General features: G+C 38.8%; 1 protein-coding gene across 1 annotated transcript in view; it reads right to left on the minus strand.

The window, feature by feature from the left end:
- CCDC175 (coiled-coil domain containing 175) overlaps positions 1-15,750 on the minus strand; it is a 61,881-nt gene that overhangs the window by 1,743 nt on the left and 44,388 nt on the right. Inside the window, exons 14-19 of the mRNA XM_070750296.1 lie at positions 14,907-15,045; positions 11,605-11,684; positions 4,842-4,994; positions 3,131-3,233; positions 1,552-1,595; positions 110-274 (exon numbers count right to left, since the gene is read on the minus strand). Of these exons, the coding sequence (XP_070606397.1) occupies positions 110-274; positions 1,552-1,595; positions 3,131-3,233; positions 4,842-4,994; positions 11,605-11,684; positions 14,907-15,045 (684 nt within the window). The remainder of the gene's footprint in view (positions 1-109; positions 275-1,551; positions 1,596-3,130; positions 3,234-4,841; positions 4,995-11,604; positions 11,685-14,906; positions 15,046-15,750) is intronic.

The raw sequence follows: 15,750 nt of genomic DNA on the forward strand, positions 1-15,750 counted from the left end.
GGTACTCTGTGAGCTATACAAGCTGTGAAGAATCTGTTTGAAGAATGTAATTTTTGCTTTTCCAACACATACACTTAACAAATATTTGGCACTTCCCCAAAATGCTTACTTTGTCAGACTCTTCCAAAGATTTGCTTCTTAACAGAGAATCCATCGCTTCATAGTTTAGCTCTAGCCCTTCACAAACATAGTCAAGCTTAGCATTTCTCTTTGCATTTCTTCTGACATATTCCCCCAAAATAATCAAGAGTTCATGCTGGTATGTAAAAAACATCTGCAATAGGATGACAATGAGAAAATAGATTTTCTGTTGCAGAAAGACAATCTGGATGTTCTTCACTTTTTAAAAACATACTTGGATTCTTCTAAAATATTTAACATGAATTTTATGGGGGTTGGGGGAAATACAGAGAGTAAATACGATAAGTTTGATATAAAAATATTGGGAGAAGTATAGCACAATGATTCATTAAATTTAAAACGATATGAGAGCCCAAATCTTAGGATAGTTAAAAGAGGATTAATGGGTTAAACCTGTTAAAAAGGGAAAGCATCTCTCATAAATGGCTTGTTCTTAAAGAATAGCTGTACTTTGTCTCAGCAAAGACATACTGGGGAGAAAAAAACCCTCATTTTTTTTCTTGCTGTCATGAAGAGCAACAGAATATGTAACAAACTAGGTAAAGATAAAGGTTTTTTGCTGTTCAGTCATGTCTGTCTCTAGGAGGTGGCGCTCATGTTTGTTTCTTCAACGAGGGAGCCTCGGAAAGTGGCAGGGAGACCAGCACCGGCAGGAGTTGCAGGGGGCCCATTTCCTCCCCCATCTTTTCTCCACAGCTGATTGGCACCCATTCGCCTAGCTACCCAGCCTGAGGCAGGGAGTGACCCAGGAAGGAGAGCGCGGGAAACGGGAAGCAAATTGTCACCCCAGAGAGCGACACTAGTGAGGTTGTAAGTCGAGGACAAGAGTTCACTTGAATGATGATGATCATTCAAGCCACTCCCACCTGGTCACATGGCCGGCAAGCCACTCCTACCCAGTCACATGACCATTAAGCCACACCCACAAATTAAGCCACACCCACAGTGGCAGTAAAAAAATTGGCTGCCCATTACTGGCTCATCCTATCCCGTGGCGCTCAAATCTTTTCAAATATTTTCAACTGACAGGCTCAGCATCTTTAACTACGAGCCATCATGGACTACTAAATTGAGAGAATTACTGGTTTTTTTTTCTGTATTCAAATATATTCTAGCTCTAGTTTATGCTAGTTTTAATCATCAACTAGATATTTATTTTTAATCGTGTGAAAGGTTACCATTTGAAGGGAGCTATGGCTCTTATTTTTCTATTTTAATAACAATTATTTTGAATCCTTAAAGTTGCTAAATACCTGAAGTACCACAGAAATGGGATTGTGCATTTTAATATAACTGGGATTATGTATCGCCTCTTCCTGGTTGCCATCCATAAAGTCAGACATTGACCAATATCTGACTATGGAAGTTTGTCTCACATCCAAACCCCACCGCCTCCAGGTAATATCATACCTTTTGTAGATGGTCATCCTTTAACCATTTCTGGATAAACAGTTCTAAAACAAGAATTTTATAATAAAAATAAAATGGAAGACAATAAATATTTTAAAAGAAATAAATAAAATGTTTAAATATGCAATAACATATTAAGTGATATTTTAAACCATATTAAATGACATCCAAAATTTCTAAAGAGCAAATTAATCTGTGTTTCTTAAATGGTATCAGAGTCTGTAGGAAAATAGCTGCTTTTATTTTATTCAAAAGATTAAAATACAATAGAAAAAAATAAAATTTAACAGAGACAAATGAAAACTAAACAAAACATAAAAAATGTGAATTAAACAAGAAAAAACAAAACACATATTATCCCCCCTAGTTGAACACTGACAAATCTAGGGCAGCAATAATAGCTTTCCCCCTTGTAAAATAGGTCCAAAATTTATAAGATTCTACATATATTTGCAATCCAATTGATCTGCCATACATTACATATATCAAAGAAAAAAATAGTTAAACAACAGCAAAGTTAAAGTTCGTGGCCCATTGTAAATAGTGTGTTATTGTAATTTACTCAAAGAAAATCTACAATGATTTATTTTTTACCACAAATTGATTGGTCCAGGATCAAATACTCTGGCTCTTAATAACGAAATATTTCCTTAAGTTTTTAATTGGGAATTTCCCCAACAATTGCATATGTGTATGTAGACCCTGTGTACTTTCTTCTGGGGGACACTGCTTTCCACATTTATTTATGTTAATGCAGGATATCCATTAAGGAACCATCATATGTCAGAAAGAAAAGAAAAGGGGATGCCACAGCACCGGCAATAATTTGCCATTAGTCATGGATGCAGTTTGTCCATTTTCTTTTGGACTAAAGATTTATGAGTATAGGAGTTGAATCTATTAAATTAAACCTAGGAGAAATGGTCATGAAGCCATATCCTAGCATTTTCTAAGGAAAGCTACATGTATGTCCCTGTTGTTGTGGGTCATTTTTAGTTCATTTTTACAACAACAACAACAATAATAATAATAATAATAATACAAAATCTAGCATAGTGATCTCATTTGCTGTGTTGTTGTTGTTGTTGTTGATGATGATGATAATAATAATAATAATAATAATAATAATAATAATAATAATAATCCCAGGAGACAGCAGAATTGAGGAGAAGCAGCTAGAGAAATTAGTGAAATACGAAGATCTAAAAATTGAGCTGCAACGACTCTGGCATAAGCCAGTGAAAGTGGTCCCAGTGGTACTTGGCACGCTGGGCGCAGTGCCAAAGGATCTCAGCGGACATTTGAAAACCATTGGAATTGACAAAATCTCCATCTGTCAATTGCAAAAGGCCGCTTTACTGGGATCGGCAAACATAATTCGCCACTACATCACGCAGTCCTAGGTTCTTGGGAAGCGCCCGACTGGTGATGAAATACGAAATCCAGCACAGTGATCTCGTTTGCTGTGTTGTACTGACGTAATAATAATAATAATAATAATAATAATAATAATAATAATAATAATAATAATAATAAATCATTTCAGCTGGAGTGTAAATTCCTGCCACATAGCACTCACCATAAATAACTTTTGTATATTGCTGGATTTCTTGTCTCTGTAACTGATAGGTCTTTGTCTCCCCATCTGTTGTGGCGATATCTTCCTTGAGATATGCAATGCCCTACAAGGATACAGCCAAAGAAATAAAACATTCATGTAGGAGCTATTGATGCAATCAAAATTCTTGTAAATAGGCAAGCAACAATAAAAAAAATCTATTCTAATCAGTTCACTCTGGTTCCTTGCACCTGACATTAAACTTGCCAGACTGACTGCATTCTCTTAGGAACAGTCAAATAAGGGTTTCAGGGATTCTGGTCAGGTCTGGCACTTTCTGCTATGCAAGGTCTCTAAGATTGCGAGTCTCTTCACTCCCTCCCCCGCGCCCCCACTCTAGCTGGATATTTCACTATATTAGATTTTCTAAAATCCAAAAGTGAACATCTATCCTGCAGCTTCAAATTTAAAAATATCGGTTGTGTCATGAATAAGAATTAGAGGTGGTTGGAGAAAGCAAGCAAATAAATCAGATTAATTATTAGGAATTATCTGCACTGGCTATGATTTGTTGGCAATAATTTAGAGATGGCTTGTCACTGCCTTCTCCCAAATGTTTTTTCTGACTTTCCAGTATAAACTAAATATACAATAAAGCCCAAAGGTTTTTTTTTAAGCTTCTCTGAGATCAACCAAGCCTAGCTGGGTGCTGCCAATGGCAAATCTAGCATCTGTTCTTAAAGCTATAATTGTATTATTATTAAATTCATATGCCACCCACTTCTAGATTATTGCAACTTCTTAAAACAATATCATCAGAATGACTGCTGGATGGGCCCTTCACACTCTATTACTCTCTCTTGAGTTACTTTCATACGGCTTCCCATTTTCCCACGGATTGCTTACAAAACTTCTTTTTTCCCCCTTTAACCTTAAAACCTCCCAATTATCCTATGCTTTCATCCTATTACAAGAGATACTCCCAATTTACTATTCTTTTATCAATCTAAATACATCTCAGGCAGATGTCTGCATTTTCTTTTTCCCCCAGACACTTCCTGTATTCTTCAAACCAGATTATTAAATAATTATAACCAAATTATAACCAATCCCATAAGGGATGGACATAGTTTTTAATGGATTATTCAAACAAAACCAGTGAACTGCAGAAAGAAAATTGGAGTAGAATTGATAGCAACCTCAATATCTTCCAAATAATCCTGGTCTGCCTATATACCTCTTGGGCAAACTAGGCTGCAAATGATATGGAATCCATACCCCCCTCTTCCGATATAGAAACTGCTCCTCCCATCCCATCTCACAAGCAGCCCCTGCAGAATCCCAAGCTTTATACATCAGGAATGTTTAGAAATCTGATTCAAAAAATTCCCAAAAGTAAACATTGTACTATAAAATACTAAACAAATAAATAAGATCTCCTGATATTTTAAAAAAACTCATATATTGTAGCGTTAATTCACTTGGAAACAAAGAACATAGATAATCAACTGTCATAACATGCATAATGTCATTTTAGCCAATATTTCTAGTTTGGCAACCCAATGCCAAATACATTTTTTCTTATATAATTCAAACCACTGAAAAGTGGCAATAGGCACAATGGCATTTTTACAACGTTTTCCTGCTTTTTACAGCCATTCCACAATTGTTAGTGTCTTGCCAAATTGCCAAAAGTTGACATGCAAAACTGTTTTTTTCTTGAAATACTCACAGCTCTTAACCGGTCATTCTCTCCATTCAAAATGAAGAGCATTCTATCTATTTCATAGTTGTCTCTCTCAATATACTTAATTGAATATGTCAAACTTGTTAGTTTCTCAAATGCTGTATCTCTGCTGTTCTGGAGTTCAGTCTTTGCAATTATCTGTTGGCAAATATTGATGCATCTTAGGTAGTTATAATCTTAGGAACATGATACAAAGGAAAGAGTGCTAAGAACAAAAGTGGGACAAATTCCGGCCCTAAGATTTCGTAACATTTACAAAAATATTTGTATCATAAATCTTGTAAAAACTCTTTCTTGAGGGAAGGATGAATGCTTTGGAAGGAAGAAAAAGCTGAAGCATTACTAGATGATTTTTTTATGAAGCTTCATTTTCAAAAGAAAGCACACTGAATTAGAATATTGAAGACTAAAACAAACAATAAAAATAAAATCATAAAATCATACATCATAATGTACTCCCTGTCAGTAACTACTTCACCTTTAACAACAACAACACAAGACCACGTAATAGATACAAACTGAATGTAAATCGCTCCAAACTTGACTGCAGAAAATACGATTTCAGCAATAGAGTGGTCACCGCCTAGAACTCATTACCTGACTCTGTTGTTGCTTCCCCCAACCCCAAAATCTTCAACCTTACATTATCTACAATTGACCTCTCCCCTTTTCTAAGAGGTCTGTAAGGGGCGTGCATAAGTGCACTTATTTATTTATTTAATTTATTAGATTTGTATGCCGCCCCTCTCCGTAGACTTGGGGCAGCTCACAACAACAATAAAACAATTCAAGACAAATCTAATAATTGAAAAACTTTTTTTAGAAAACCGTTATTAAAGCAGAAATACACACAAACATACCTTATGTGCTTAATGTCCCTGTCCTACTGACTTATTATCCTTTCTATTACTACGTTCTACTTATGTTATGTTATGTTATGTTAATATGTACTATAATACTCTACTTGTTTGACAAATAAATAAATAAATAAATAAAAATATCCACTGAAAAGAAAGGTAATACCGGCAGCAAGTTTAATATTGTATGTTTTTCTTAATTATTGCATGCAAGAACTCTTGACAATTCAGAGCCATGGATTCATGCTTGCAATTCTTTAAGTGAATTACTTGAATTATGAATCAATCTAAATAATTGATTAAGGTTAAGAAAAATAGTGCATGGCATACATAGCCATAGAAGTCTACAATTCTTTTTACCACGGAGTAGTTTGGGAAGCCTAAGATTACTAGTTCATTAGTTCACGCATTCATGCTATGACATTTCCAAAAGACGCCCTAACTAATTCAAGATTTCAAGTTGTCATGTGCTACCCACAGTGCACCACAAGGGGTGAACTAGCTTTGCACCAACTGGCTAGCAGTATTTGGGAGATGTCAGTTCCTTCAGGTTTTCTTCTGCCAACATCATTTTGCATCTGAGCAGGTTCAATGCCAGCTCCTGCTCCCACTTGGAGCGCTGCTTGTTTTTCCCACCAGTGACAAACTATTTATCTACTGTATTTTTCTGTGTAGAAGACACTACTTTTTCTTTAAAATGAAAATGGAGGAGCATCTTATACACAGGAGGCTGAGAGGAGAAGGTGTGGTCCATTCCCTTCCTCCATCTCTGGATGAGCCTCTACCTTATATGCAGCTCTATCATTCCTCTCTACTGTAGTTTCACATTGCCACTCTAGGTTTCATCTCTATTGCTCCTGTGATGCATTTCCTGTTCTTGTATTACTCTCTCTCTAATAAGATGGCTTCTGCACAATGATGGCTTACTTCTGCAAAATGATGGTTTACTGTAGTGTACTTACTTACTCTACATCAGTAGTTCTCAACCTGGGGCTTGGGACCCCTTTGTTTTACAGGGGTCACTTAAGACCATGGGAAAAGACAACTTTCCCATGGTGTTAGGAACTTAAGCTTCTATTCTGGTGTCTTGGAACATATTTTTTACAATCCAACCACTCAGGTGTTTACAGTGGAGGTATCCCTCTGAACTTCCTGCCAATCAGCTTAAAGCTCTGTGGGAGAATTGGTGCTAGACTTATGGTTGGGGGTCACCACAACATAAGAAACTGTATTAAGGGGTCGTGGCATTAGAAAGGTTGAGAACCACTGCTCTACATGAAACATGGGGGCATCCTATACATGGGAGTGTCTTATAGATGGAAGAATATGGTGCTTAAATTTTTCCAGGTTTTTGAATTGCTACGTGGGTAGGAGCTAGAGGCAAATGATGGGACCTCACTCCACCATGCGGTGTCATGGGCTCAAACTGCCGCAGTGCTGACCATCGCCAGCAAAGAAATCCAACATCTTTATTTATTTATTTTTATTTATTTTATTTATTGGATTTGTATGCTGCCCCTCTCCGTGGACTCGGGGCGGCTAACAACAGTGACAAAAACAGAATGTAAAAATCCAATACTAAAACAGCTAAAAACCCTTGTTATAAAACCAATCACACATGCAAACATACAATGCATAAATTGTAGAAGCCTAGGGGGAAAGATTATCTTAGTTCCCCCATGCCTGACGGCAGAGGTGGGTTTTGAGGAGCTTACGAAAGGCAAGGAGGGTGGGGGCTATTCTAATCTCTGGGGGGAGTTGGTTCCAGAGGGCCGGGGCCGCCACAGAGAAGGCTCTTCCCCTGGGCCCCGCCAACTGACATTTTTTAGTTGATGGGACCCGGAGAAGGCCCAGTCTGTGGGACCTAACTGGTCGCTGGGATTCGTGCGGCAGAAGGTGGTCCCTGAGATAATCTGGCCCGGTGCCATGAAGGGCTTTAAGCCGCTGCATCACTATATTAATGTAATAATTAGCACAATACTTAGTTTTAATCACCACTGATACAATTTCAGTTGTCAGCTTTTCAGTCAACACACTTAATAGCAAGTAAACCGAGAATAAGCATGAATGTGCTCTTCAATCATTTGCCAAACTGTAGCTTGCAATCAGCAACAAAAACAACAACAACAACAAAAATGGATGGCTACCTTGAATTAACTTTGTTGTAGTGTACTTAGTTTATAGAATCCTTGGTGCTCTTTGAACATTTTGCAGATATTTCATTACCAAACTTGGTAACATCAACAATGCAAGTAAGAGTGGAGTTTGTTTCCTATTGATATGTAGCAGCTTGCCCAGCCACTTTTGATGGGCATGTAGTTTTTGCTTTATCTTTACCCCTATTTTATCTGGGTGTAAGTTGCCAGAAAGAAAGTGAACAGTTACTGACTCATTATTGTTGAAAATTTGAGGCAGAATTTCTGATATTTTAGAGGCATGCTATGCATAAAAATTGTTCTGTAGTAGATTTAACTTAAATAAATCACACAGGCAGTAAAAGGGAGAATAGACTCACCTAATTTGCATCATTATTCCATCTTCTGTGGCCCATTGATTTTCAAAATGTGTAAATGGAGCCAACTTCCAAGTGAAATTTTTCTAAAGGACCAGAAATAATACTGTGGCCAAGAACAGTGACAAATCTGGTCCAGTGGACTCTCAATAAGGAGAGGATGAGAAATTGCCCACTTGTGCTCCATAGGGCTGATTCTTATGAGGAGACCATAAGATAGCAGTCAGTTTGTTGGTTTGAATGCCAGAAGACAAGGAAGACAATCAAGCTTTCAAGCACGATATAGCCTGTATTCATCAAGTTTCACCTTCTGATATTTTGAACATAACTTTTTAAATGTTCAAAATGATCTTCCAAGCAGTGTGAAAAAAATATTAGGTGAGTGATCATTCCAGAAAGAAGGGAAAAATTAATTGCAAAAAGACAAAATGGACATACCGTATTTTTCGCTCTATAAGACGCACCTGCTGATAAGACGCACCTAGATTTTAGAGGAGGAAAATAGAAAAAAAATATTTTGAGCCAAAAAGGGGAGAGGAAGAGAGGAAGGAGTGAAAGAAGGGAGTGAGGGAGGGAAGAAGGGAGGAAGGAAAAGGAAAGCAAGAAATGGAGGGAGGAAAGGAAGGAAGGAAGGAAGGAAAGAAAGAAAGAAAGAAAGAAAGAAAGAAAGAAAGAAAGAAAGAAAGAAAGAAAGGGGGAAGGGACAGGAACAGAAGAAGGAAGCAAGGAAACTTATGAAAGGGGAGAGTAAGAGAGGAAGGACTGAAGGGAAGGAGGGAAGAAGGTAGGAAGGAGAAAGAAAAGAAGAAATAGAGGAAGGGAAGGTAAAAGAGAGAAAGAAAAAGCAAGAAAGAAAGCAAGAAAGAGAGAAAGAAAGAAAATGAAAGAGAAATAAAAATAGAGAGGGGGAATGAAAGAAATGGAATGAGGGAAGGAAGGAGAGAAAGAAAGCAAGAGAAAGAAAAAAGAATGAAAGAGCAAGAGAGCAAGAGAGAAAAAGAAAGAAGGAAAGAAAGAAAGAAAGAAAGAAAGGCAACTTCAAAGAAAGGCTCACTGAGCATCTCTCACTCTCTCTCTCTTTCTATCCCTCTTTCTTTCTTTCTCTTCCTTTCTCTCTCTCCTCTTTCTTTATCTCCTCTCTCTCCCTCCCTCTCTCTTTCTCTCCCCCCTCTCTCCCCCTTTCCCTCTCTCTCTTTCTCTCTCTCTCTTGCTATCTCTCCCCCCTCTCCCTCTCTCTCCCCCCTCTCCCTCTCTCTTTCTCTCTCTCCCTCTCTTGCTATCTCTCCCCCCTCTCCCACTCTCTTTCTCCCTCTCCCTCTCTTTCTCTCTCTCCCCCTCTCTCTTTCTCTCTCTCTCTCCCCTCTTTCTCTCTCTTCTTCTCACTTTCTCTCTCTTGTTTCCTTTCTGTCTGGGCAGATGGCTGCCTTCTGCCTTGGGGCACGATTCGCCCCCTCTCCTCCTCCGCCGCCGCCTTCTGCCTTGGGGTGCGATCCGCCCCCTCTCCTCCTCCGCCGCTTCCTGCCTTGGGCGAGCAATCCCGGAGTCCGAGACTGTGTGGCTTTGCGCCATGAAGAGGAAACGGCTCCGGCAGCAGGGAAAAGTCGGACGTTTTCTCTTCATGGCGTAAAGCCACCCTGTCCCGGACTCCCGGATTGCTCGCCCAAGGCAGGGGGCGGCGGAGGAGGAGAGGGGGCGGATCGCGCCCCAAGGCAGAAGGCGGCGACGTTGGAGAGGGGGCAGATTGCGCCCCAAGGCAGGAGGAGGCAGCGGAGGAGAGGAGGCAGATCGCGCCCCAACGCAGGAGGTGGCAGAGGAGGAGAGGAGGCGGATCGGGCGGGCAATAGGGCAGCGTGGAGAAGCCAGGGGCACATTTGGCAGGAGGCACCGTGGGGAGGCAGGGGCGGCCGCGGCTCCCTTTACTCCTACTGCCACACCTCCCCGCCCCCGCCCACCTCCCCGCGGGCTGGCAGGGGGATGGGGAGCGCACGCCCGTGGAAAAGGGCGCTCGGGTATATTTGGGGGTGCACGCCTGCTCACGGGCGCAGCTTACGGGGAACGGTGGGCCAGGCAGCAGCTAGCCAGCCAGCCGGCGGGATGGCGCTTCCGAATTCGCAGCCTCCCCCCCCCCCCCTGCCTGCATCTTCGCTCCATAAGACGAGGCTGATTTTTCATCCTACTTTGGGAGGAAAAAAACTGCGTCTTATGGAGCGAAAAATACGGGTATTTAATATTTGAAAAATATTTATTAATTGGATTTATATTGTGACTTTGCTATAATTTTTAAAAATAATTTAAACAAAATTAATTGTGGTTGAATAACAATTGTACAGTCCTTCACAAATGAGAGGATAGGCTGTTATTTTTAACCAAGCCAAAACAAATTGAGTATATGATATAAAAATGTGTAACTAATGGGGACTAAAGACTTCAGGAAGGAGGGGTGAGAAAGAAAATCTATTTTTTATTTTTGAATTTGATTATCAGAAATGATATTTGATTATCAGCAGTGATATGCAAAAATAATTGTGATACTACATTGGAGTCACTTCAAAGAACTTGTGAAGATATGGAAAAGAAGCTCAGTTACAATGATAGCAACAATATCTGGTTATGCAAATGCATTATTCAATTAAAAAAAAAGATGTGAAGGAGAATAATTTGGAAAAATGTTTAGGCTGACAGGATGACTGACAAATCCTAATCCATGCAGCAGAAATATCAGAAAGTGAAATAGAAGTTATAGACTATAAGACAAAAATGAAAATGAAAATACAAATGATAACCCAAAAGATTATAATAATCGGTAATGGCCCATTGGATTGCAAAGAGGGTTGTTAAAGACACACACAAAAAAAACCTTAGATGAGAGAGAAAAAATTTGGGTGGGGGTAAAATCCTAGCATTTTAATCCAAGGTTAAGATTGTTAGAAGCAAAACAAAAGAATGTAGAATTAATCTATTTGATCAGGGTCAAAATAAATATTTTTATAAAGTTCTGAGAAACGTTTATGGATTTTTTTGCTGATCCTGAACAAAAACATTTAATGATATTTGAATTTATGGTTGGATAAGGGTTACAATACAGAAAGAAGTGATTTATGTAATATAACATCAAGGGAGGTAAATAAATACTAATTATGCTTATTGAACAGACGATTGGAATGCTCTTCTTTAAATATTCTTTTTTTCTCATTTTCTTTTTCTGTCTACTTTTCATTTTTCTTTTTTTCAATTTATAATACTTTGACTAATGTTAATATTTCTAATGAAAATTATTTTAAAAAACAAAATGTTTAAGTAGAACCATTAGCCATCAAAAGATGGACACACACAAATAGAAAGTAACATAATGTAAGAAGCCCATATTATGCCTGCTTACCTTTTGCCTTTCAAGTCTATTCATTTCTCTTAATGACTGCTCTATGCCTGCTTTAAGTGCATTTTCTTCATCTCGAAATTCTATAAATACGGTAAGTAGAGTAAAAGTTAAATTAACACAAGCTACAATAACACAGCTTGTTAGAAGGGTTCAGAAAACAACCTACAAGATCAGAAGGAAATCATTTAGAATACTTACAAATTACTTATTAGTGAAAATTATTTGCTGATCTACTAAACAAAAAAACACACTCTTGCCCACAATATCTAACCTAAATAGAGAACTTGCTGCAAAATCTAAAATAAATATAGTGAAAACATGGCAATTCAACCACTTCTCTTTGGTAGGTATCTCATTCAGCACTATCACAAATCTCACAAATTCTAAATGTGTGATAAGTTAAATATTTTCATTTGGCATCAAATAAAAGTAAACAGGAATCAGTCACAACCAAAGGACGAATCAGACACAACCAAACGACATTTTGATGTCGTTAATGTTTGAGTTCATATTTATTTATTTGTTGACTTGTGTGTCATCTCCATCATAAAATGTACCTCAGTAACTTACGTATAGAATAACATAGTTGGAAGGGACCTTTAAGGTCTTCTCGTCCAACCCCTTGCTTAAGCAGGAAACCCTACACCCATGATGGTGAACCTATGGGACCAATGCCACCCATATCTGCCGGCATGGGAGCCATTGCCCTAGATCAGCTGCAGCACGGATGTGCACTCTGGGCAGCTGATTTTTGTCTGGCTATGCCCCTTCCCCTCTCAGAAGTCTCCAGCAGCCCATTTTGAGGTAAAGGTCTCGCACCGGGGCTTCCGGATGGCCTCTGTGAGAGTGAGGGAGGCTGTTTTTGCCCTTCCCAGCCTCCAGGAAAGGGTCTGGAGGCTGGTGAGAGCAAAAACCGGGATTTCTGGTCCCACCAGAACTCAGGAAATAGACAGTTTCTGACCTTCTGAGGGCCTCCAGTGGGGGAAGGTCATTTTCACCCTCCCAGATTCCTAGAAAGCCTCTGGAGCCTGAGTAGGGCGAAAAATGGGCCCACCGTGTGATCGTGTGCCAAAAGTGTGGGGAGTGGGGGGGTTTACATCTGCATGCACAGGGGGAATTGACATATGGGTATGGGCACGCACGCACATGACCCCCCCTGCTCTCCCCCATTTTTGGCTCACTATGGCAAAAAGATTAGCCATCAGTGACCTACACCATTTCAGACAAATGGTTATACAATTCCTTCTTTAAAACTTCCAGGATTGGAGCATTCGCAACTTTTGCCTCCAAGTTGTTCAACTGATTAATTATTGTTAGGAAATTTCTTCTTAGTTCTAAGTTGCTTCTCTCCTTGGTTAGTTTCCACCTACTGCTTCTTGACTCCCTCTTTTTTGTTGCAACCCCTGAGATATTGGAACACTTGCTATCATGTCTGCCTTGGTCCTTCTTTTCATTAGACTAGATATACCCAGTTCCAGCAACCATTCTTAACATGTTTAGCCTCCAATCCCCTAATCATCTTTGTTGCTCTTCTCTGCACTCTTTCTAGAGTCTCAGCATCTTTTTTACATTATGGCAACTAAAACTATATGCAGTATTACCAAGACATCATAAAGTAGTATTAACACTGTATGTATGCATGTTTGTATGTAATGTAATAGACTTAAAATCTCAAGTAAAATGCCAACAAAATCAAAAAGCAACATTCCGTGGAATATATAATGAGCATCAGGGGATAACAACACAGACGTATTTTGTACTTGATAACCATCAAGGAACAAGCCCTTCCTTGTCTGTCAGGGACTGAAGATAGGTTAAGTTTTGCAAGCTCAACAAGGTTGGAGCCATATGGATTTCAGGGATGACAGTTCTATAGTACTATAGACAGTTCTATAGGTCCTACAAAATGACAGTGGTTTAAAGTTGGGACCTAGACCACAACAATTCCTCCACATCTTATCAGTTAGACAAAATCAGAAGAGAAAGACAATCCCATAATGTAATGGGCAGAAACTTGAGGAACAGGAGAAATAGGTTCTCCCTCAAGGTTAGACTACTGCAATGGGACTACCTTTGAAGAGTGTTCAGAAACTTCAAATCGTCCAGAATGCAGCTGCATGAGCAGTTATGGGCCTTCCAAGGTATACTCATATTTGTCCAGCACTCCGTGGACTGCATTGGCTGCCGATTGGTTTCTGGATGCAATTCAAAGTGTTGGTTATGACCTATAAAGCCCTACATGGCATCGGATCAGATTACCTCCGGGACTGCCTTCTGCTGCATGAGTCCCAGCGACCGCTTAGGTCCCACAAAAAGAGTCTTCTTTGTGTGGGCCCCGGCTCTCTGGAATCAGCTTCCCCCAGGGATTCGTACTGCCCCGACCCTCCTTGCCTTCCACAAGACTCTTAAGACTCATTTATGCCGCCAGGCTTGGGGCCATTTGGATCCTTGCCCCCTGGCCAATGAATGTGAATGAAAGTTGATTGAATGGGAATGACTGTTTTTTTATGGTTTGGGGTTTTTTTTAGATTTTTTTAGATTTTATATTTAATTAATTGGATTTAGGATGTTATGCACTGTTTTGTTATATGTTGTGAGCCACCCCGAATCCTCAAAGGGGGCGGCATAAAAGTCCAAATGAATGAATGAATGAATGAATGAATGAATGAATGAATGAATGAATGAATGAATAAATAAACAAACAAACAAACAAACAAGCAAACAAATAGCCACAACAATACAATAATCAAATAACATAGATCTTAAATCCACAGAACAGAAATGTAATTAGTGAAAATGTATGGGATGTGACTCTCTCTAGTTCTCATGAAGAAAAAGGGAGAGACTGTGGAAGTGCATTCAGACTTGCATGGTAGCCCTCTAAGGTAGACTAAACATGGTGCCAAAGACGCATTGTTTTTATGATTGAAGACACAGTAGTAGAATCTTGTAGAAGTGGCTGATCACTTCTGCAAAGTCCTGACCAGCTAGGAATGACATATGTCTACAGTATGATTTTTCTCCCTGATGTAATCCAGAAAGAAAAGAAAATACTCAATGAAACCTAATCTGCCATTAAAATAATAAAATTACAACTTCTCAAAATTAACTTGTCCACCATGCAGAATCTTAGGTTTATCATTGAGAGATGGCAATGTATCGACCCTAGAATAGGCAGAACATAAATTTCAACATTCAGATAAATAAGATTAACAGTTGGAAGAAGAAAACTATTTTAAAGTTGGATGTTTTTCTTTTTTTGTACTTTGATAAATTACATGGATAAGACTTCCTACATATACCATTATATGTTTGCTTTTGTTTTGCATAATCGGTGGTTAATTCGTCTAATTCTTTTTGTAATTCTTCTGCACGGGGAACATTTTCTTGTAGTTTTTCTTCAATTTCTTCCGTATGTTTTCTTTTAGAGTTATATTCTTCCTTTTAGGAAAGAAAAAGCAATGAACAATTTATACATATAATGATACTGTAATGAGCATCCTAGTATCCTAACATGAAACAACAACTGATTAATATTTACTCAGTATGTCTATCAACTCATTGACTAATTGATCTAACATCTATAGTTATGAAAACCCTTGAAATGCTAGTGATATCCTGCTTGAAAACCATCACGGATCCACTGCTAGATTCACTGCAATTTGCATACCAAGCAAATAGATTGACAGATTATGCTGTTAATATGGCTCTGCACTACCTCCTGCAACATCTTGAATCTCCAAAGACCTACACAGGGGTCTCTTTGTAGACTTTAGTTCAGCATTCAATACCATCATACCAGACATTCTTCTAGCTAAACTAAATCAGCTAGTGGTACCTGAACACACTTATAAGTGGATCACAAGCTTCCTAACCGACAGGAAACAGCAAGTGAATCTAAGATAAATCACATCAGAAACCTGTGCAATTAGCATAGGAGCCTCACAAGACTATGTACTCTCATCATTTATCTCTTTAAACCAATGACTGCATCTCAAATGACCCATCTGTTAAACTACTGAAGTTTGCAGATGATACAACATTGATTGATCTCATTCAAGATAATGATGAAATCACATACAGACAACTAATCTCATGGTGTGACCTTAACAATCTGCAACTGAACACACTCAAAAAACCATAGAA

Source organism: Erythrolamprus reginae, chromosome 1 (genome assembly GCF_031021105.1).
Source record: "Erythrolamprus reginae isolate rEryReg1 chromosome 1, rEryReg1.hap1, whole genome shotgun sequence".
NCBI lineage: Eukaryota > Metazoa > Chordata > Lepidosauria > Squamata > Dipsadidae > Erythrolamprus > Erythrolamprus reginae.